The sequence below is a fragment of the Choloepus didactylus genome, chromosome 5, assembly GCF_015220235.1.
Source record: "Choloepus didactylus isolate mChoDid1 chromosome 5, mChoDid1.pri, whole genome shotgun sequence".
NCBI lineage: Eukaryota > Metazoa > Chordata > Mammalia > Pilosa > Megalonychidae > Choloepus > Choloepus didactylus.
Genome location: NC_051311.1, coordinates 128,430,113 through 128,455,253, shown reverse-complemented (window position 1 = coordinate 128,455,253; position 25,141 = coordinate 128,430,113). Strand labels below are relative to the sequence as shown.

The following is a 25,141-nucleotide window of genomic DNA, read 5'->3' as shown; positions in this document are numbered from 1 at the left end:
TCAATGTAAAAAATGAGAAAAAGATGTAAACAGATACTTCATTAAAGAAAATATATGGAATACAAATAGTATATGAAAAGATGCTAAAAAATCATAAGAGAAATACACATTAAAACCATAATGAGATAACATCATATGGCTAAAGCAAAAAGAAAAGTGGTTGGCAATAGCAAGTGTTGAGGAGGATGCAGAAGAACTGGACCTCTCATACATCACTGGTGGGAATGCAAAATGGTATGGCCATTGTGGAGAACATTTTGGCAGTTTCTTACAAAATTTAGAATACACTTTGTATATGACTCATCAATCCAATTCCCAGGTATTTACCCAAGACAAATGAAAAATTATGATTACATAAAAAATCTGTGTATGAATATTTATAGCAGTTTTATTCATTATCATCAAAAACTGAAAATAACACTGATATCCTTCAAATGCATAAACTACTCAGCAATAAAAAGAAATGTACTATTGATATAATAAAAAACATGGATGAAACTTCTTTAAATTTTGTTTTATTGAGATACATTCACATACCATACAATCATCCACAGTGTATAATCAACTGTTCACAGTGCCATCATATAGTTGTGCATTCATCACCACAATCAATTTTTGAACATTTTCCTTACTCCAATAAATAAATAAATAAAAATAAGAATAAAAATAAAAGTTAAAAAAAAAAAACCACCTAGAGCATTCCATTCCCCCCATCCCACCCTATTTTTAATTTAACTTTTGTCCCCATTTTTCTACTCATCTGTCCATACACTGGATAAAGGGAGTGTGAGCCACAAGGTTTATACAATCACACAGTCACACAGTCACACCATATAAGCTATATAGTTATACACTCATCTTCAAGAATCAAGGCTACTGGGTTACAGTTCAACAGTTTCAGGTATTTCCTTCTAGCTATTCTAATACACTAAAAACTAAGTGCATAAGAATAACCTCCGGAATGACCTCTCAACTCCATTTCAGATCTCTCAGCCACAGAAACTTTATTTTGTTTCATTTCACTTTCCAATTTGGGTCCAGAAGGATTTCTCAATCCCATGATGCCGGGTCCAGGCGAGGGATGACTCTTCAACATATTTTGCTACATGAAAGAAGCCAACCTCGTAATACAGGGAACCAGAAGATACATAGTTTATGCTTCCATTTATATGATATTCTACAAAGGGCAAAACTATAGGAACAGAAAACAGATTAGTGGTCGCCACGTGTTGTGGGTGAGAGGAGGGAATGACCACCAAGGGCACCAGGGGGAAATTTTGGGGGTGACAAATGGTATCACAACTATGGGGGGTGAATATATAACTCTAGATATATTTTTTCAAAACCCATACAACTCTTCACCAAAACGAGTGAATTTTACTGCTTGTAAATTGTAAAAAATCAGCTAGGATGTGGGGGAGGGAACAAACATGTAATACAAACAGCAATAAATGCAACTAATTGTACTACAAATGAATAACATAGTCACACAGAAGATGGTGGGGAAGTGAACTAACCTAAGTAACTTTAGAAGACAGTATTTTGCTGGATAGTATAAGGTTAAGGACAAAAAGAGCTGTGCATAAATACTGTATTATAGTTGGTAAAATTTGTTTCTCACTGGGATAAGGATCAGTAATTCTGAAACTACTTTATGCGGGTACATAGGGTTGAAAAATTAATTATAATGTAGAATATAGAGCCAAGTTTCTCATTTTTGTAGAAATATTTTACAAACAACAAAAGGGGAAAGGATAGAATAAACCCTGTAGTGTAGCTTTAGAATCAGAGGTATCAGTATGAGTAATGTTTTATAGATATAGTTAGGGATGGAAGTAAATATATTTATGTGAATATATGCAAGTGCTAGAATATTGTTTGCTTAGAGGGCCTGGAAGCAATGATACCCCACTAGCAATGAGCACAGCTAGTGTCCAGATCTTGGTTTCTAAATACCATTCTCTAATACAAGGATGCAGGGCTCCTTGGAAAAGTGGATGATTCCAGGTCTGGGGAAGGGAAAAGACAAGATGAGTCTGGAATATTTTGTGATGCTGGAAAGTAAGAAACTGCTTGTTAAAAAGTAGGGCCATGTCGAACGGGCCCAGAAGCCACCTGAAGGGGGCTCTCAATGGTAAGAGCTAGAGTCAGAACAACTTGTGCAACAAAATAAATGTTAGTATTGGATTATAACCAATAAAATAAAATAAATATCCATGAGTCCATACTGATATAACTATATAATGAAGAAATAAATAAATGGGAGAGAAAAGACAGCTCTTCATTATAGAAACCTTCCAAATAATAAACGTAGAAAGAATAAGGAAAATAGAAAATCAGCATTGGAACACTAGAGATGAGAATTATTGTAGGCAAGATCCACCAATAGATGCTAAAATTAGTGGGCAACAGTTGCAGGAGGAATGGGATATTAGCATAATCTCAAAATATCTCTCCAGTATACTTTTTAATTACAAACGTAAACACTGAAACTCTGCAGTGGAACTCTCCTTAATCAACTGATCATGGTCAACATCACCAATAACAGGACATAAAACATTATATACCCCTGATACGAAGCACTGAGAATTGTATAACATTACTTCTGTGGTATTCTTGCCAAAAACAAAAAAACCTTAATTTAATCATGAGAAAACACCAGAAAAATCCAAGCGAAGAGCCATTCTACAAAATAACTGACTGATGCTCCTCAAGAGCGTCACAGAATGACTGAGGAACTGTCTCAAATGGGAGAACACTAAGGAGACGTCTGACAACTAAATGCGATGTGGGACCTTGGATTGTACTCAGGAACAGAATAAGGGCATAAGTGAAAAACATGGTGAAATCCGAATAGACTATAGTTTAGTTAGTAGTATTGATTAATGTTAACGTCTTAGTTTTGATAATTGTGCTATGGTTATTCAGGATGTCAATGTTTGATGAAGAGTATACAGAAACACTGGGTTATATTTGCAACTTTTCACTAAATCTATAATTGCATTAACATAAAAAGTTTAATACATTATTTTTGAATTTTGCAGTATGAATGTATCCCATTCAGGTGCTAGCCGGTGAGTAGTGATTCTGACAGATACATGGACTTGAGGAAATGAAGATTACTAGGTGGAAATATTTTTTCAGCAATTTGTTGCTGAAGGATTAGAGATCAATAGCACAGTAAACTAGAGAAGGGGTAAAGTTGCTGGAGTTTGTTCATTTGTTTTTATGATGGGAGAGATTTTAGTGCATTTCAACGCTGATGGGAAGGAACGGTTGAGAGAAAGCAGTTTGGTAGATACAATTTATTCTAAGCAAGGTTTGTTGTTGAGATTGAGGGGGCAGGCAAGAGGGAGTGAGATTTGAGGAGAGTGGAGCTACTTCAAAGAGTAGTTTGAGAGAGGCAGAGTAAATTGACCTAGAAACACAATAGGATTGTAATGGGCCCACTTGAGTTTGGTGATGATGAATTTATGGCGAACCAACCTGCCATGCTTCCTGACTGTCTCAGGCAGCCCTGTTTATTTGGATCCAGCATCGAAGAAAGGTTTTTGTGGAACAAATTTAGGGTTAAGGGTTTCATTGATGAGTGTGATGAAAGAAAGGACAAAGAAAATCTAAATGTTATTTTTATTAACCTTGACATAGAAGGAAATGAAGAAGGGGTAATGAATTAGGAGAAATGAGGAATTAGAAGGTAGGAAATAAAATAAAGAGCCTGAGGTGTGCAGGTCAACAATTCCATGGCATGTGAGTCCCATGGCCTGATGTATTCCTCCATGGCATAGATGTGCCTGTTTGTGATGGCTTTGGACTGTTTCCATCAGGTCTGCTAAAATAGTTACAGACGGTCATCAGCTCCCCAGATTCCTATTATTTCCTTTCTCATTCTTTGACCCTATGAGTGCATGTTGTAAAATTTAAAAATTCTATTATTATTTTAATAGGATTTCAGGGAGGAATGAAAGTAAAGGCATATTCTTAATTTGCCACCATCACTTGAAAATCGTCTCCTGCTCCTTTTAACCATGCAAATAAGATTTAGTAATCTATAGTTTATCATTTCCGCTGCTTCTCACTAGTGGCTTGTGTTCTTGTATTATTTAATTTATTAATTTATTTATGTATGTATTTACGCATGTATTTGAGATCCCATTTTGTTGGATTTCTGCATATCCTGAAGGTCTAAATTAGGGGTACTGTCCCCAGAAAGGAGATGCATTTTCTTCCTCCAGAGTCCAGGAGCCTGTACCAAGGTGGAACTTCTTTAGTATCCACCAAATTCATATGCCCAACTTTGCTGCAGACCCAGGATTTCCTGTGCCTTTACAGGGACCGATATCATCATGTGCCCCAGAAATAACCCCACTTTTTGTGTTACTACTTACTGTACCCTGTTAAATTTCAGCTTGTGTTTTTTCCCTCCCATTCCCTTCCATGATAGCATGCCCAGAAATGTATCCAGTTTGTTTTCATGTATACAGAATCTATTATATTTTTGTAAAGGCTTGTTATAGTGTCTATCCTGTTATACTTCAGAATAGGAAGTCTAGTGAAGCTGTTTGTATCTGTGAAATGGGATGAGAACAGGAAAGTCAGGTGCTTTGAAAGAAATAAAGTGGGCTTTGACATCACAGCCAGATGTTATTTCTGTTGCTTATTAGTTGAAAGAGCTTCAGCAGGCTACTTTAAATTGTTAAGCTTCAATTTATTCATGAACAAAATGAGGAACATAATTATGTATTGCAGAGTAATTTGAGGACTGGAGATGAAATATGCAAACACCTAGCAAGTGATCTTCCCCCATGCCTGACTTCTTTTAATACTTTGTCTCAATGAAAGGTATTGCATGTGTGTGAAATTCATCTGGGTGCTAAAGCTGAGCATATAATCACAAACCTTCCTATTGTTAAGGAGTTTGCAGTCCCAGTAATCTGCATTTTTTTGTTTATTGTCTTATTTTGATTAGTTTTGCTAGGTAGAGAAGTGAGTGAAAAACCACAGAATTACAGATGCTGTTGGATTAAAAAAATATTGCCAAACAAATTAAGGCTCTAAGCAGATGGCAGATTTTCCTCTTTTTTTCTGGTACATTCTATTATTAAGGCTCCACCACACAATAACCATAGTTTCGACATTTAAAGGGAATAGTTGAAAGTTCAAAATCAACTTTCAAAAAGGCATATGAACAAGTATGACCTGGCTTAGACAAGCAAGGGTTGGTGGGATTAATAGTGGGAAAGTGCCTAGCACTGCTTTTCTTCAACGATGCTCTGCCTGGCCCAGGGCTGCAATGTCAAGGCCTCTGTCTAAAGCCAAAGAATCTCTGACAAATTGCAGCTCGCACCTGACAACAGTCAGGGTTTTAAACTCAACAGGACAGTGATTTGAAATTCGTCCAATCCTTGCATTTTTTTCTGATTAGATATATTTTGCAAGCTTACAAGAGGGCTCCAAAGTAGATTCATACATCACTGTGTGCTTCCCTGAAATTTAGCACTGAGCTTCCAGAAGTGACTGTGTCTAAACCTCAATCAACCGGAAATTACAAAAGCCCAAATTTTCAGTTAAATTGATTTTTTTTCCCTAAACATTTCACTTTGGGAGAAATACACAAAAGAAGCACACCCAAAAATGCAAAGGGAAGAGACAGTTTAGCATAGTGACTAAGAGAGCAGGCTAGAGAGCAGGGAACTAGACCACTAGAGTTATAATCTTGCCACTCCCACTTATTAGTTTTATGACCTTGGGGATCAGTTTATTCACCTGCAAAATGGGAAAGAAAATAGTACCAATCTCACAAGGTTGTTGAAAGTATTAAATAAGATAATGTATATTAACAAGAGTGCTTAGAACAGTGCCAGGCACAGAAACAACACAATAATTGTTATCTGGTTATTTGTTAACAGCTTACAGTGTTTGTCTTTACATAATAATCTAATCCAATCTCCCTCTTAACTTCAGTATAATGGAAAACTGGTATTTAGGAGGATGCTACCTTCCTCCCTACCTTCAAGCCTTTCAATCCATAAAGTTTCTTTTCCTTATTTCTACTAATCATCTTCCCTTTCAAACTTTTTCTTCCCCCACTGTCTCTATCACAGGAAGTGACACCACCAGCTGCTCAGCTGACCAAGACAGAAACCATAAATCATTAATTCTTCCCATGACAATCACCATATTGTATCAATTCTACTTCTGAATTAAACTGGTCATATCCAGCAGTACACCTCTCTAATCTCTTGTCCTTACTGTAGGCATAGTGATCATTTGAAATGCAGATCTGATCATGTTTCTCTTCTGCTTGAAATAAAATCTCAAAATTCTTATGAGTTAAAAGCCCTTTCCAACCTTGCAGATATCTTCTTGTTCCTCTACCCTTGGAAATCAGCTAGATGGAGACAGAGGAGAGAGGAGAAGAAAGAGAAATGTAAGAAAAAAGGCTGAAAATCAAAATGGAAAGGCAGGGACAAAAAGAGAGAGGAAAAACTTAGCATGTGGGTGTGGAGTCAAGAAACTAGTAAAGCTTGTGAGATGATTTATGCAGCACATGTTGCAATCTGAGGAAACAACCCTTTTAACTGTGTGCATAGTCCCATGAGGTCAAAATATTGGACAATTTCCCCAAAACAAGAGATGTATACAAATTCCTTTTAGCTTAGAAACAATCTGAATTTTTTTTCTGCTTAGTCTCATGTAAATGCCCTTCTCCTTGGGGTGGGAGTAGGTAGAAGGCATTATATTGGTGGGGTGGATGTCTGATAACGGCATTTCAGATAAAAGAAGGCAACGGTTATCATCTTTATTGTAACTCTTCTCTTACTTTAATACCTCTTTTCATTATTTAGTACCCAGATCTCTTAATCACCAAGAGAACTGGGTACTACATACTCAGATAATCAACATCCACATCAACAATGTTTATTTAGAATTTTTATTTTACCAACTATTTATCTCTCACTGGAAATAGAGTACAACTAAAATCAATAGAATTAGCATTCCTTTGATCTTTTTTAGCATCAGTTGTTTCTTCTAAGGGTAGTTTCCAGAACTGCAGAAATAATAACAATAATAATAATAGGGCGAAGAAGCAATTATTTACTTAATAAAAATAATACAAGAACATAAATTAAGCACAGTTCTGACAAGGAGCAGGTAACTAGTATACTTGCCTCTGATCTCCCAGAGAAAATTTTATTTCATTTCTATTTCTTTAGAATGTGTAAAAAGGTGTCTTCTGTAAATTGTAGTTGCCTGATCCATGTGCACAATCTACCATCCCATACTCAATTACATGGTGGCATGGTATATTCTCCAGTTGCAAAGGAAATCACATCTCTTCACAACTGGCCTCAAGAGTTGGATAAATTCAAAGGGCTATAAATTTACTTCTCCTTCACTAAATAGTGCCATATATGTATGCATGTTTGTCTCTGTGTGTGATTGATTGGTAAAGAAAAAAAAAAAGTAGAGAATTAGCCATACTGCCAAATTTTATAGAGAAGAAGCATGGCTGCTCCTTCATTTATGAAGAACAAATATGACAAGAATGTACAGTGACATTGCAAAGACTGTCCCTTTCCCATTCAGGTCTGTGTCACTATTTTACCTTGGTTGGCCAATCCACTAAACAAGGGGAGAACATAGATGAAAGTGGGGGCTGAGGTGAAAAATTCTAGTGCTTTTTTACTATTCTGCTTCCTACCTGCCATTTTGTTGCCACAGAGGCACCAACTTAGAAAAGTAGTGTGACAATATGCCATATCATTCCTTTTGAAATTCCTCCAAAGACTTAAGTGGCTTGCCCACCAACACATAGCTGGTAAATGGTGAGAGGATTATACTGGAACTCATGTCATTTTTAAATCCTCCACACCAGTATTTAACTTAGCTGTGCAGAATGCTGGAGAGCTACACTAAAATTTTAAGAGAATTCTCAAATCCATGTGCACATATACATTTCCTTGATCCAGAAATCAAATGATACTATGATTATCACTATTATCATGTAGGAGGTCTATAAAATTGGTTGACATTTAAAAGAGTACTCTTCTTACTAAAACAATATAAATAAATAAAAGGAAACCAGGGATCCTCATATCTGAGGTTTCACAGATCAATATCATTATCATTCATGATATGTTCTAAGAATTCAAAATTATAGTCTTTCAAACAAAATACCTTTAGTTTTATGAAAAAATAGCTCCATGATCTTTCCTTTCCAAAATCACTGAAAATGTTATCATGAGCCCTCGCTGGTGTAAAGAACAGCATTTGCAGTGCAATGCCATGCCATGCAGCAAAAGGGAAGCATTCAGTGTTGCCTGGATTCTGCAAGTTGCTGGAGTGGGTTTCAGAAAAGGAAACATACATATGAGGCCACTTGTGTAAGCAGACAATTGTCCTACTCTGGGCTGACTCTCCCTGACATCATTTGTTGGTGATTACAGCTAGCCAGCCAAGTACTAGATTCGGCTCTTAGAATCGCCACTTCCAAGCTCAGCCATAGAAATGGTATCTTAGAAAAGTAATCCATGTTATTCCTAACTTAGAAATGACTCACCCTGTGGGTAGTGAAGAAGGGAGAAGAAATGGGATTCATACATTTTGCTAGTTCTTCTTAATCCCTCATTCTGCATGGGGTGGTCAAGAAGCATGATTACCATAGGTTAGTTAAGAAGTCAATCTTGGCTTAAGAAAAAATGTGGCAAACATTGAGAGATTGGCTGATTTCTTTATTCAGCAAACATTTGCAGCGTGCCTTCTACATGCTACACACTGCAAAGGACGTGGCAAGTAAAAAAGAATAAAACAAACAAATAAGAACATCAACAAAAACAATCTCTGCCATGAAAGCACATGGGGATCTGCCTTATCCAGAATAGGGATGAAGAGGGATTCAGAGATGGCTTCCTAGGAAAAGGTAACAGCTGAGCTAAGTCTTGAAACATTAATAGGGATAAGGCAGACGACTTTGTTAGCAGAGCAAGCAGCATATGCAAACTTGAAGATTCTTGACCATATTTCACTTTTGCTGTATCAAAGATAGTTGACCCTTGTACGTATTCATCATCTTGAAATATAACCAGTCTTTGACCTGTCAGGAGGGGTCTTCACCTCTCAGGGGAAATGATTTCCCTGATGCTGCCTCCTAAAGCCTTTTCTTCTCAGCTAAATGAATAACAAACAGATCCCGATGCAAACAAGAACAGGATAGCAGCTTCTGATGGAAAATACACTCACGTGGCCAGGCAAAGGGCCAATGCTGATCACAGCCTCCAGCACCTGCACACTCTCAGCTGGGGGGAGGAGGGTTCAGTTCTCAAAGACAAATTCACATAAGGCCTGTCAGCACCTCACCGCGGGCCTTGGGACAAGGCTGTCTAGGAACCTGCCCGAATGTTTCCCACATGCTACAAGGCCTGCTTCTCAATATTTGCATAGCTTTCTGATAGTGTAGTTCCACACTGTAGCGCAAAAGAATCCTTCAGAACCTGGGCTGGGAAGTGGGTTGAAATCTGAACACCTCTCAAAGTTAAAAGGAGGCTCAAAGACCCACGTGAAAAGGAAATTCTCTTAAACAAAGGTGAACTTCCGGGCCACCTTCACAGGCAGGCGACCTGTTGAATAACACAGGGCCCTGTGCTCGGGAGAGCCCTGTACTAGGTCTAATGTTCTGCTGCAGCCTTCTTGAAATACATAATAATTTTTGAACAAGGGGTCATGCATTTTCATTCTCCTTTGGGCCCCCAAGATTCTGTAGCCAGTTCTGACTACCTTCCCCACCAAAGAGGAAGAGGGGAACACATTCAAGAGCCTGGAGTCCTAGAGGTGAACTTGAAATGGAGGAGTAGACACTTTGGGGCTATAAAACAGAAAAGAAAGGAAAAGTAAGAATGTAATTTTATATTTTGTAGGGAGACCAAGCCTGTTTGCTTGATTTCAAGTATTTATGTAGTCTGCAACTCCCAAATATCCACTCAATTTTTTAATCTATAGACTTTAGGAAGCCCTTTCCTGTCCCTTGAATCTGCAAAAGCCTTCCTAAAGATACAGCACCATGTAAAAATGCACCACACAGCAGTTGAAGCCTCAGTGCTGAACCACTTACTCTGTGCTGATTTTAACTCCACCTCTCTAATGGCTAGAAATCACTTTCCGATCCTGTGTTTGTCTTCATCTTTACAATATCAACCCATCAGATCCTTCTCAATCACAATTTGAATTCAACTGGTGGTGATGCTACTTTTAGTTTCTCTTGGTAAATATTCATTTGGGTCACTAGTACCTTGAGTCTCATCAGGACTGGCTACATAAATTGTGGCCCCAGTGCAAAAGTGGGCCCCTCATTAAAAAATTACTAGGAATTTTGAGGCAGCAACATCTAAAGCATTAAGCCAAGCTTGGGGCCCTTCAAAGCAAGGGGCATGTGTGGCTGCATAGAACACTCTTTAAGCCAGCACTGATTCTCACTGGCCAGGATTGGGTCATGTACCCATCCATTAAACAATCACTGTTAAGCAGGTTGACTGCCTTAGTCCTAGACTAAGGCAGCTCCCCTGGAGTTGAGGATAAGTTCAGATTCCGCTGAGTTGCATGGTGTCTGGTGGTAAGGGTTCATGAGTAAAATCAGATGCCTTCTGAGTAGAAGGGAGGAAGGTATTGTGGCTGGGTAGGCCAGCAAAGGTGTCCACTACACCATATATCCCTGACCCAGAAGGAGGAGGGAGGAGATCTTCTGCAGAGATTCCTTTTGATGCAAGCTTTATTTCTCTAGGGCCATGAAGCATTACTCAAATCCCACCTACTGAAATCTACCTACTCTCCTTCTCCAATCTCCCAGACAACTCAAACCTGTTCCCTGCTGCCCGACTTTCCTGTTGGGACACCCGGAGTGAGAAAACATGCTTCCTATTCTCCTGATGATCATCATCTAATTCAGGAACCAGAACCAAAAGAACTTAAAACTCTTATAATCTAAAATATGAAAGTTGATAACTCAAATAGCATAAAATTTGAAAATAAAACTACCACTGATTGAGATCCATATTGAGTGCTGATAGTTTTGGGACTTATCGGGTTGACCAGAGCTGGGTGGGATTCTCAGTAAGGGTTAGGGAGGAAACAGATTTTTTAAATGGAGGAAAGTATATTGGGTTGTGAGAAAATGCAGTTTAGAACAGAAGACAGATTCACAATCCATAGTGGTAGAATTCCATACAGTGAATCCCTTTTCAAGATTTTGACAGGTTGCTTGGCTAGAAGAGACTCAAAAGTCACTCAAAAATGTCAGTGCTGAAACAAATATTCCTCAGAAAGTCATTACTAGGAAATTAGATCCAATACAAAAGGCAACAGTACAGTTTCTGAAGACAAATACAAACTATGACTTTTCACACCCATATGAAAATAGAAACTTTTGCTTCTGTTATTCCATTTAAAACGTTTCCACTCTTTCCTCACCTGGCCCAAATTTTACTCAATCCTTAAGACCAAGCTCAAGCTTTACAGCTGCCAAGAAGCCTTCCTTGAGCTTTGTCTTTGTCGAGTGCCTCTCACCCCCACCTGAAGGGACTGGCCCCTTCTCCCTAAGCACATGTGCCCCATGACCACTGCATTGGAATGAACTATTTCAGTGTCTCTCACTCACTGAATTGCAAGCTCTTTGAGACCAGAAACTCTACTGTATTCCTCTTCATTTCCAAAGTGCATTGGTAACCAATCAACATGTAGTAAGTACCTGAAAAAGCGTATTGAAAGTAAGATGATCAGAATATACATAGGAACCACAGCTCAATACTTCTGTGTATATAACAGCAAAAAAAAAAAAAAAAAGCTCAGGAAGCAAAGAGGATAATATGCATAAAGACTGAGATATTTTTATAGTACTGATGACCCAAAAGGGGAATTGAACTGGATGTAATGAATGTGAGAAGGCTGTCAAAGATCACTTTAAGATTCCTTGCCTTGAGATCTAAATGGCATGCAATAGCCTCTTGATCTACCCTCAACGAAAATGAGACAAAGGCAGTACAAGAGTGACAGGATTTGGTACTGTAGAATATGAAATCATCTCCAGGCTTCACTTCTTCATTTCTGACAGTTCTATTTACCTTAGCCTTACCTCTAGGCTTTGGTCCCAAATATTTGAATGTTTCTGTTCTCTGGAATTTTTGAAATTTATTACATGTAGTCAATAAACATTTATTGACGACCTATGGCTCGCAATCCAGGCATAGATCAGATTAAGTAAAATGAGAGATTACTTTGATTTTTTGGTATGGCATGATTTGTAAGCATCCAGAGCTTCAGATGAATAGGTAATTGAATCCCAATCACATCCATATCTCCAAATTGCTACTGAGAAGCAAAGGTAATGGCTCAGGGATGACTGGAAAGTAGCTTCTCCAGTTGGTATTTTAAAAAATGCTTCAACAAGACTATAACAAAGCTAAGTGTGCTCCTGGTCCTCTAAGTTTGTGTTTCAGTTTGCTAAAGAGGCCAGAATGCAAAATACCAGAAATGGATTGGCTTTTATAATGGGGATTTATTAGTTCATAAATTTACAGTTCTAACGTCATGAAAATGTCCCATTTAAGGCAGCAAGAGATACCTTCTCTGAGGAATGGCTGATGGCATCCAGGGTTCCTCTGTCACATGGGAAGGCACATGGCTGGAGTCTGCTGGTCCTCTCCTGAGTTTAGTTTTTGGTTTCCATGTCTTTCTCCAAATTGTTCTGGGCTTCTGTCTTAGCTTCTTTTGGCTTTCTGCTTGTTTCTCCCAGGGCATTTCTGTCTAAGCATCTCTTTTAGCTTCTCTCGGCTCCTGTGAGTCCCCCTTGCTTCTCCTGGGGGCAAACTCTGGGCTTCATCTCTTAGCTTAGCATCTCCAAACCTCCTCCTGTCTGCATTTCCAAGCATCTGGGTTTGTGTTGGCTCTGAGCTCTCTCCCTGTCTGAGCTCTCTTAAGGACTCCAGTAAACCAATTAAGACCCATCTTGAATGGGCACGGTCACATCTCCATGGAAATAATATAATCAAAGGATCCCACCCACAATAAGTCTGCATCCACAAGATTGGATTAAAAGAACATGACTTTTCTGGGGTACATAACAGTTTCAAACCAGCACAGTTTGCTATTTGCCTTTCCCTTTCATGATAGCCTTCACGTTAATCCTTGAAGGATTTCAGTGTGCGTGTGTGTCTGTTGTTGTTGTTGTTGTTGTCTGAAAAGAACACTCTTGACAAGGTAACAGCAATGTGAAGGGGACTGGATAGTTTAAAAAAAATGACTTTCCCAGCTTCTTCATATTAGATTTTCTAACAGGGACGCTTTCCTATTAACTTTTTCCTTCTTTCGAAAAATTTAAAACTAGTAAATGATTGCTGAATTCAAACATCAGTAAAAGACAATTTGCCCTTAGTTAAGATTGGACAAAATAATCACAATTTCTTTATTTACTTCATTGTTCTGAGTAAATGCTCAGAACAGTGAAGTAAATGCTGAATAACTGGCAGCAATAGAAAAATCCAAGTACTTGGAAAATATGGAAAAAAGCAAGATTGTAAATCTAGAGTCTTCAAGACGTGTCATTAGGGTGGTAAGATTGCCACATTAAGAGCAATACAATTACACATTTAGATGTTAGCACATTAAAATATGCACAAATTATAATAATTCTATATATATATTTCTTTGTGCTCTAATTCTCAATGGAAGTATAGTTAGTTGTACCTGATTAGAAATTAAAAAAAAAAAAGACACATTAAAGACATACTTTGAATTTCAATGGTCTTCTGTAAAGAAATCATGGCATTCATATTTGGTGTTTTCTGGAGAATATCTTCTGGAAGTGGCTCCAGCTGCAAGAATGAAAGATAATAATATGAGCAGAACATTATAACTGTATAGTAAGTCTCACAGAAGCAAAGCAAATTGAAACACCTAATCCTCAGGAAAAGCTTGCTCCAGGACCTAGTTAACATTTTGCTGATATCAGTTCTAAAAGTGTAGCCAGTTTTATTTTCTGTTTTGTAGCCATGCAATTGAATTCCAAGGAGCTTTTCTATTTGTCACAAGACTAATCTATGAAGTCCCCAAAGCAGGTGCATGTCTGTGTATTATTCATTGAAAATCTGAGTTATTTGTGTAATTTTTGTAGGTTCCTCACAAACCAAATTCCATCATGTCTGTATACGCAGCTGGGCTCTGCAAACTAAACCTCAGGGAAGCAGCAGTAGACAGAAAGTGGGCAATCTATTACCCATACTTCTGCAGTGTTTTTACATCTAATCACCTCATGCATTCAAACACTTCACAGTGGAAAGCCATGAGATGCAGCTCTCATTCTAAAACTGCTGTTCAATAAAACAGTAGAGAAAATATGCAAATAACACCAAAGGCAAAATGACTGCAAATTTTCATTTAACTTCCAATTTATTCTTCATTACGCATATATCTATGTGTAAGCACAGGACAAATTCTTTTCTTGCAAATCTATCATGATCTTCTGGAATTAAACTGATTTTTCATGGGAGACACTCAGCAAACATTGCTTTGCAAGAAATGAAGAGGAGCTTTAAATAATTCAAGGAGCTTTGTTGTCACACTTAGCTTGACGATACATCCTAGGAAGGCCTTGCTCATGTAGCTTGGTGGGATGCAGTGGAAACTGTGTGACCAGGGCACTTGCAAATAAAATAACTGCCTAGCTATTGTGGCCCAAAAAGCAAGGAAAGTAATAATAACAAAGCAATTAACAAAAGGCAGTTTTCCTAGAAAATACATAGTTTGTAGTCTCAAATACAAGTTGATGGCCAAACTGCAGTGCAGCTGTGGTAGGAACAGAACCCATGTCACTACATGTTGTACTGAAACATGAGCTCATCTATGTTTCTTCATCTGTAGAAACGACTAAAACACTCAGAGATTCCAAATTTCCACAGCACATGTGAGTGAATCTTCTCCCCAGGGTCTTTCTGAATTGATTATTCAATACTTCAATCATGGAATCTAAAACAATAGCACCTTTCTTCCAGATGCCAAAGGATAAAAGACTAGCTCAGGGATATTTATACATGGATAAATTCACTAAATATAACTTTCCAGAGTGTTTTTCTTATCTGCCAAACAAAAACCTTTAAAACATCAAAAGGTTTATTTGCAGTACAGTTTGCTGCTGGGGGAAAGAAACACTCCATGTCAGTAAAAAGTTCTGCAATCTTAAACTCTTAAAATTTGTTAAACTTGTGTTTTAAAAATCTGGTATTTCATACAGTATCCTCAAGTATATGTGATCCTAGTAACACCCTCCATAACACAGAGGAACCACTCAATCATAAACTGAATGTTACTTGGGAAACTCTCCCATGAGAATTGGACAGGGTTGAGCCAACTTGCTCATAAATAATCTTTCCTTTCACTCTGTTCCAGAGTTTAGAGAAAATAATTATAATAGAAATCAACTAGAGTTTTACTAATAAAATATTTTGAAACATCCCTCAATGTTCAAATATTTAAGAAACAAAGAACAAAGTGATGTCAGCATTTTTAGTGCTTCAGAAACTTTCCCTGTGACTTCAAGATAAAAGTATTGACCAAATGAAAGGTGATGGCTACTGGAAAGAAACCTATGGGCAGGTCATTAATTAAAAAATCAAATTAATGAAGTTTTTGGGCTACTTTTTTTTAATTAGAGAAGTTGTATGTTCACAGAAAAATCATGCAGAAAACATAGAATTCCTATATAAACTGGCTCCCCCTCCCATTCTTAACACCTTGCCTTAGTGTGGTGCATTTGTTACAATTGATGAAAGAAAATTATTGTAATTTTCTTTATATTGGTTTACATTAGGGTTCCCTGTTGTATTGTATATTCTTATTCGTATAAAAGAAAAGTTTGTTTTTTTTAAATTCTGGTAATAGACACAACCTAAAATTTCCCCTTTTAACCACATTCACCTGGGTTATGTAGAAAGTATACATGATTCAGGTTGCTGAGAGTAAAAACATAAACAACCCTAAATCCCCAATTTGGAATCTTCAGTTAGATACATTAAAGTTGTGTCTACTTATAAAAGCAACCTTGAGAATTAAGGCAATTACACTGATAATTTAAACCTCCCAAACCATTTCCGCTGCATGCTTTCAGTGAATGTCATTTAGAGGATTTAACCTTCAGTAAATTACCCCAATTTGTTTCATTTTGAGGGTATACACACACACAGAGCTGAATTCAGAAAGTCCTCAATGTAGGTTCTTTATTTTTTGCCTGGTAGCTCTGCAGAGAAGGCAATGGGTAATTCTCTCAGTTGGCAAGAAAGCAAGCAGCATTTAGAGTCTGTTTTCATAAAATTAAAACCTTGTATGGAGGAACCACAGAATTGAGTTGTCTTTTCTAGAGAGTTTGTTGATTTAATCATTCACAATTATAAGCACTAAAAACATCTGATTGAAACATCCATTTAATAAATATTTATGAGTATTGGTCATTATTAGTAATCAAATAACTAATGAAATAATGTTAAATAAATAACTTTTTTAAATAAATTTGGAGCAAAAAATAAGAATATGCAGTAAAGGTGTGTTATATATTTAGTTTGGCCTAGGAGATGTAGTAGAAACATTGGCTATGAGGCTAATCAATGTTAATAAGAGTCATTAAAAGATAAATAAGAAAGTAATTTATGCAAACCAGAGAACTTTTGCAAGCAGTATTAATTTACAAAGTGATAGGAAAATAAAGCATTTGCAGATGTAGGAAATATTACACACCCATCATGCCATCTCTGTTTGGTAATTCAGTTTAGTAATGATAATTTTCATGGAATTAAAAAATATGCTAGACAACTTTAACACAACCTCTGGAGACGTGAATCGCTCTTTAAGCTTTATTATACCAAAAACTTAATCTCAACCATTACTTGCCATGATTCTTTGTACAAATTTTAAGGCTCAGTGACAGGGAAATTCACCTTTCTACACCTTTTAGAGTGAGCTGCAGTACTGTATTGACGCAGTTCAGAAATTTGTTAAGTTGTACATCCATGGAATTTCTCAGTAGTATTGTTACTTAAAAAAAGAATAAAATGTGGTCACTCTCATCTTGGGAATAAGTAATTTCCAGGCTCTTTCAAATCAAATCATTTAAATCAACAAAAAGCATTCCATCTATGGAAATAGGCATGGGATATCCCTGGAGAGTATGAGTTTTAAAAACTCACTCTATACCTAGGATACATGAAAATCATCTCACTGTTATTGCCATGATTCACAACAGAGCAGAATAGAAGCTAATCAGAGCTCTTGGAAACATTACAGGTACATGAAGATGAGGCAAACATTAGCGAAGCAAAGGACCTACTAAATACTGTTGTATGCTTTTATGATATGTGTTTCTGCTTCCCAAATATGTCAGTACTTTCACATATCTATACCTTCATTTATTTACTTCCTTCTGACTTCTATTTTTCCAGCTGTCTTTGAATTGGTGGAACCTTACTAATACTTCAAGGACCAACTCAAATATTGCCTGCTCTGTGAAGCTTTCCCTAAAATTCTCTGACAGGAAAGTGCTCCCTTCTCACTGCCCCTTTTAAATATCCTCGTTTACTCTACCAAATTCATTATACAGTGGCCAGACACAGGCTGCCATCCTCTATTCTTCTGTGAGGCATTTAAAGGCAATGATAAAATCTGGTTGTTTGAGTTTCCTAGGCTGCTTAAAGCAAAGACTTAAACAATGTGAGTATATTCGCTTCAAGTTTTGAGGCTGAGAAAATGTCCAAATCAAGGTGTCATGTGATCAAGGTAATGCTTTCTTCCTAAAGACTGGCTGCCTGCAGTCTTTGGGTCCTCTGCCACATGGCAAGGCACTTGGTGGTGCCTGCTGGTCTCTCCCTTCTCTTCTGAGTTTCCTCCATTTCAGCTTCTTGCTTCCATGGCTTGCTTGCTTTCTCTCTCTCTGTATTCATTCCACTTATAAAGGACTCCAATAAGAGAGAGTAAGACCCACCCTGGGCCATGCCTTAATTGAAGTAACCTCATCAGAAGGTCCTATTTACAATAGGTTTTCACTCATAGCAATGGATTAGCTTTAAGAACATGATTTTCTGGGGTACATACAGTTCCAAACCACCACACTGGTATATGTAGGCATTCAAAAAATGCTTGAATGAATGGAGGAAGGATTCATTGAAAGGAAAAATGCTGATTTATCTTTTCTTTTACTCTTTGCAGCTAAACACCTAAATGGAGTGGTCTCTTCCTCCTGGCTGCCTGCAGTAACCAGGGCATGCTTTTAGGGAGAAGGAGTAGGAAGAACAATAGATACAATTTATTTTGTTTTCTAAGATCAAACACCTTTACAGAACTGCCAGAAAGTTATTCTCTCTTACACATTGGCAGGGTTTCCTGAGAAGTAGACAGATATTTCCACAGATTGGCAATACAGGGAAACAGAAAATGGAAAGTTCCAGAGCCAGCAGCAATGCCAGTGATTCAAGGAGGAAAAAAAAATCACTCCCAACTGAGCAGGAAGAAAAATCAAGTGCATGAAGAGGAAATGGAATGAGATTTTGAGAGGTAGTGAACTTAACCTCTAGTTCAGTTTGTGGAGAACTACCATTTTCACAATACTGAGATCAATTCACGATCATGGTAGATTCCTTCATTTATTTAGAACTGTATGACTTCTAAAAAGTTTTAGAATTTTCTGCCTAGGGGTTCATAGTCTTTTGAGAGATTATTCTTTTGATAGGTATTTGGTATGCTTAAAATCGTTTTTTGAAATAATTTTATACTTATGAAAGCATTTCAAAGACAGCACAGAGAATTCTTATATTTCCTTCACTCAGTTGTTCCTAATGTTAACTTGCTGTACAAAGATTCATAATTGATTTTTAAATGACCTTGTATCCATCTTTATTAAACTTATATATTAAATATAATAAATTACCTACAAATACATTTTTTTCTAGATTTTTCTACATACACAATATCATCTATGAATAATGAAAGATGAATTTATTCCTTTACAATCATTACATTTTTATTTCTTCTTAGCCTTTTGTACTGTGTAGGCCAGCCAGTGCAATGTTGACACAAAGTAGTAAGAGTGAATATCTTCATCTTGTTTTTTATTTCAAAGAGAAATTTCCTATATTTCATCTTAAAATATAATGCTATTTAATTTTTTGTGGATACTCTTTATCACATGAAGAAAGTTTCCTTTTGTTCCTAGTGTGCCAAGAATTATCTGTTACAATTGGATATTTAATTTATCAAATGCTTTTTAAACATCTATTGAAATGGTTATATTATTTTTCTTCTTCAATCTGTTAATGTGGTAAATTACAATGACTATTTTTGGAATAATACAATGTTGCATTTCTGGGCTAAACAATTTTGTTTTGGTGATTTTTAGATATTGATGAATTCCTAATATTTTGATTAGGACTTTACCATCTATGCTCATGAGCAAGATTGTCCTGTAATATTCCTTTCAAATAATGTTCTTTCGAATTTTTACTACCAATGTTATAGTGGTCTTGGAAAATCAGTTGTGAGGTATACTCCCCCTCCCACTCTAAAAGTACTGAAGATTGGTATTAATTACTTCACAAATTTTGGTAGAACCTACTGGTGAAAAAGCTATTTGGGTCTGCTATTTTCTCTTGGTTAATTTCGTGTTAAAGATTCAATTCCTTTATAGGACTATTTAAATTTTCTTTCTTCTTAATTCAGTTGGGCCAGATTGTATTTATACAAGAACTTCTTCATTTCAAATAAATTTTCCAAATTTTTTACTTAAAAACATTTTTATATTCTCCTACAATTTTTAATGCCATTACAACTGCTATGAAGTCCTTTTATATTCTCAAAGCTGCTAATTCATGCCTTTCCTTTGTGGCACAGTCTTGCTAAAGTTCAATTTATTTCACTGTTTCAAAGAACCAACCTTTGACTTCTTTGATCTTCTCTATTTATGTTTGTTTTCTATTTCACTATTTTCTGCTGTTTTTTATATTCCTTTTGCTTTCTTTGTTTGTAATTTGTTGCTTTGATTTCCTAATTTCATGAAATGTGTAAATTTATCATTAATTTCAAGCTTTATTCTATTCTAATACATACCTTTAAATCTATGTATTTCTAACTTGAGTTTTAGATATATCACAAGTTTCGATAGCTCATTTTTTCCATAATTATTCAGTTCAAAATATTTTCTAATTTTCATTGTGATTATTTTTTTCACACGAGTTGAGTGTATTTTTAAATCTCCAAATATATAAGATTTTCTTGTCTTTAAATCTTGATTTCTGAGCTTAATTTTGCTGTGATAGATTATACGCTATGACTTCAACTTAAATTTACTGAGGCTTGCATTATGATCCAAAATATGGTCTATTTTTGAAAACGTTACAAATGTCACTGAAAATAATGGTATTCTGCACTTTCTGGGTACATTCTATTATATGTAGTGATATGTATTGCCTAGGGCAAATCTATTAATCAAGGTGTTTAAATCTTCTGGTTGCCTCCTCCCCTTTTTCTCTTCTTCTTGTTTTTTCAGTTACCGAGGGAGGTGTGTTAAATTCTGCCATGATGATTGTGGTTTTGCCTGTTTTTGCACTTGGCTCTTTCAATTTTTGCTTGCTGTGCTTTGAAGTTGTGTTATTAGATATTTTAATTTTGACTGTTCTTTTATTGCAGTTAACAGAATGTTTTATCATTATGAAGGATCTCTTCATTTCTAGTTCTTTTTCTGGCTTAAAGTTTACTTTATCTGATATTAATAAAGCTGTATCAGCTTTCCTTCCATTGGTTTTTGGATTTTAATTTTTTTCACTTTCAAACTTTCTTTGGCTGTGATAGTATCTCTTTAAGCAGCATTTTAAAATTACAGTGTGTAAATCTTTGTCTTTTATCAGTGAACTAAATCCATTCATATGTCTCTTGCAGAATTGGACATGGTGATTCTATAATTTTATATGGAAACTCAGAGGGTCAGAGAGCAAAGGCTATCTTGAAGAAGAAACACAAATTACAGATTTGTTCTACCAGATATCAAGACTTCCTATAAAGCTACAGTAATTATACAATCTGATAACCTCACAAGGATAGACAAAGGAACCTATGGAATAGAATAGAGTCTTGATGAATGTATGGACAAAGTTAGCATTTCTAAGCCATGGGAATGTATGGTCTTTTCAATAAAGTTACTGGTCAACTATAAGCCAAACTAACAATAAATAAATAAATAAATAAATAAATAAATAAATAAATAATAAAAACAACAACAATAAAAATGACTTCGTGGTATATACCAATTCAACTCCTAGTGGACAGTGGATCTAAAGGTTAAAGTAAAAAATGAAGCATTTAGAAGAATGTGGAGAACATCTGTATGATTTTGAGGACACAGAAAGATTGCTGAAACACAACATAAAAGGAACTAATCATAAAGTAAAAGATTGAGAAATTGTACTACACTGAATACCAAAAAGCAAGAAATGATAGTTTATCAAATGACACCATTAAGAAGAGAAAACTCACTGTTTCCCCAGCCTTCCAAGATGCCTACAATTTCTTTAACAAGGATAAAACCAGCTGAATTGATCTACATGGGATGATGTGCACTTAAGCTAAGTTGGGAATGAATCTAAGCAGGCACGATGTCTACAGTGAATTTAAATGTGCCGATATTGATTGAGATGGGAAAGTGAAATTCTCAGACTTTATAAAGCTATTAACAGATAAGAACAACTTCCTCCAGGCTGTAGCTCCCGAAAAGACCAGTGGAGATTTAGCTGGCAGCCCTGGGATCCTGTTGTTCAAAATCCTATCAAAGCTTGTAGAGACTTCAGCCTACCCACAAAGGCTATAATGGGAATAGTAAGGATGCAATCCCCCTTCAACAGCACATATTCAAAAATACCTATCTTTCCATTGTTACCCGATGTGGATGGAGTGGTGATGGGGAAGCCATTCAAAGATATGCAGAAATTAGAGATGCTAAGGAGAAAGGAGGCTTTGAATTTCTTTTAAGAACTGTTTTTTTTTTTTTTTCCATAAAACAAATTGGAAAGCACAGGGACCAGACACTGCATTTTTTGTACTCCTTCAACTGGCTTTGAATCATGGCTGGGCCAGCCATCATGGGTTGAGAAAACCAGGTCCATAACCCAATGGAAAAAGGCTGTGATGAAGGGGCCATCCTGCCTGTCATGGTTAGGTTCATGCATCAACTTGCCCAGGTGATTTTGCCCAGGTGTCTGGTCAAGAAAGCACTGTCCTAACCATTACTGCAAGGACATTTGTGGCTGGTTAATAAAACAGAAGGTTGGTTTATTAAATCATCAGTCAATTTACCGCATCTGTGGCTGATTTACATCTATAGTCAACTAGGGGATTATCTTTTTCAATGAGAGAATACAATCAGTTGGATGTAATCCAATCAGCTGAAGACTTTTAAGGGAGAAGAGAGAACTTTCACTTCTGCTTCAGCTAACCAGCCTCTCCTGGGGGAGTTCACCAAAGACTTTCATTGGAGTTGCCAGCTCGCGGCTTGCCCTACAGAGTTTGAACTCATACATCCCGCCCTACAGAATTTGAATCCCCTAGTTGTGTGAGACACTTTTATAAAATCTCATATTTACAGATAGCTCCTGTTGGTTCTGTTTCCCTAGAGAACCCTAACTAACACAGTGCCCTTGGACCAGACCCCCATCTCTGGTCCCTGCTACACTGCTGGCCCTCTTTCAAGCTCTGTTGCCTCTAATCTTTGTGTGTCCTTCTCAAGATACCTTTGTCATCCTGAGTTTTAAGATCTTAGGCAAGTGTGTCCAAGGTGCTGGATATTCTGTCAGGAAGCGTTAGCCTTACCCCAGGATTATCCCAGGCCTCCTAGCCTGAGAAACAGGATCAAGATTTGACTGGACATCAGCTTGCCCTGTGGGATTCCAGGGACTCATGCGTTGTTCACACACTACAAAAACCCTAAAAGATCCCTCCAGGCCTAGTTAGAGTTCCAAAGGGGTGTCACTGTCACAAACAACCTTAAGCTCAGACTTGGTCTTTATGAAGTCCCACCCACAGGCAAATTTTTCTGACTAGATGGAAGTAAAAAGACATTTATCTGCCTTTAAACTTACTTCCCAACATTGAGCCACCCACCTGTTTATCAATTTATTGTCAATCTCCCCAACTAGAATGTAAGGTTCATGTAGGCAAGGACTTTGTTTCTTTCACTGAGACACCCTACCATCTATCACCTGGAACAGAGCTTGGACCATAGTAGACTCAATAAATACTTGGATGGAAGAAAACAATAATACAAATTACTTATTGAGAGTCCACTATGTGCTATATTGTCTCCAATCATCTCACCAAGGATAGTATTAATAGCTTCCTAAATGGTCTCCCTGCTTCCACCTTTGTCCTCTTCAGTCTATTCTCAACATAGAGTCAAAGTGCCTCTGTCAAACCCCTCAGTGGCTTTTCATATCACTCAGAATAAAAGCCAAACTCTTTATAAAATAATTTACAAGGCCCTACACAATCTAAACATGAGCCTTCCAATAATGGTAGCCACTAGTGGCTATTTAAATGTGAAGTAATTAAAATTAAATAAAATTATAAATTAAGTTCCTCAGTTGCACCAGCCACATTTCAAATGTGCAGCAGCCATATGTAGCTAATGGCTAGTATATTGGACATCAAACAAATGTAGAACATTTCGATCACTGTGGAAAGTTCTATTGGACATCACTGATCGTAGACCATCGTTGCCTATCTAACAATCTCATCTTCTACTCTTCACCCTCCAGTGCACTCCTCTCCATCTACATGGCCTCCTTAATATTTCTCTTATACACCAGACATGCTTTCACCTCATGGCCTTTGGCTGTCCTATTCCCTCTGCTTAGAATGCTATTCTCCAGGTATCAGCATAGCTATCTCCCTCACCTCTTTCAGGTCTTGACTCAAATGTTACTTCAAGAAGCTCTCTATCATCACCCTATTTAATATTACAACTCTCACATTATGAATGTACTAAATGGCACTGAATTGTTCACATCAAAATGGTTTATTTTATGTTACGTGAATTTCACTTCAATAAATTATTATTCTAATTATTAAAAAAAAAAAAAGAAGAAGAGAAAACTCACAGACTGGGAGGAGATATTTCAGCACATGTAAACAACAATTGGCTCCAATCTAGATCTACAAGAAATTCTCAAAATCAGTAAGAAAAATGATAATCTGAAATTGGATAAAAAACTTGAATACGTATTTCATGAAAGGATATGATCAATAATGATCAACAAACAAATGAAGAGCTGCTTTGCCTCATTATTATGCTGGCAAATTAAAATGATAATGATATATATACTACTATGCATCCACCAGAATGGTTAAAATTTTAAAAGACTGATAATACCACGGATTAGGCAAGATATGAAGCAATGAAAACAGTTCTTGCTACTAGTAGGAGTAAAAATTGGGAAAACCCCTAGGGAAAACAGTTTAGTATTATCTATGAAGTTTAAATACATGTATATTCCATGATCCAGTAATACTTCTCCTAGTATAGTCTCAACAGAAATAGGTGTACAAATGTACCCAGGAACTTACATAGAATGTCCATCACAGAACTATACAGAATAGCCCCCAAACTGGAAAAATTCCTTTATCTATCAAGAGTAGAATAGATAAATAAGTTTTCAAAGCAATTTTTGATAGATTAGAATACATTTAACAATGAAAATATTAGCAGTATAGTTTGCTGAAACAACATGGACAAAACTCACAAACACAATGTTGAACAAAGGAAGCAAGACGCAAAAGGCTAAATATGTTATGACTTCATGTATTCAAAGTTTAAAACAGGCAAATTAAACTATAGTGTTAGAGATCAGAAAGTGATTACATTCAGAAAAGAGAAAGGGGGTACTTATTGGGAGGGATTATATGGGGGCTTTCGGAGCTCTGGCATTGTTGTATTTCTTGACCTGGGTGGTGGTTACATGTGTTCTCTTTGTGATAGTTCACTGAGTTGTATGTTCATATTTCATGCAGCTTTCTGTACATGTATTACATTTTACAATTAAAAACAATTTGAAAAAGGACTAGGCTCTCTGAC

General features: G+C 36.6%; 1 protein-coding gene across 14 annotated transcripts in view; it reads right to left on the bottom strand.

Annotated features, from left to right (window-relative positions):
* The window catches only part of HDAC9 (histone deacetylase 9), a 996,855-nt gene that overhangs the window by 43,921 nt on the left and 927,793 nt on the right, over positions 1-25,141 (bottom strand). For all 14 annotated transcript variants that reach the window (XM_037836859.1, XM_037836851.1, XM_037836858.1 and 11 more), the window contains one exon: positions 13,778-13,862. In XM_037836859.1, the coding sequence (XP_037692787.1) occupies positions 13,778-13,862 (85 nt within the window). The remainder of the gene's footprint in view (positions 1-13,777; positions 13,863-25,141) is intronic.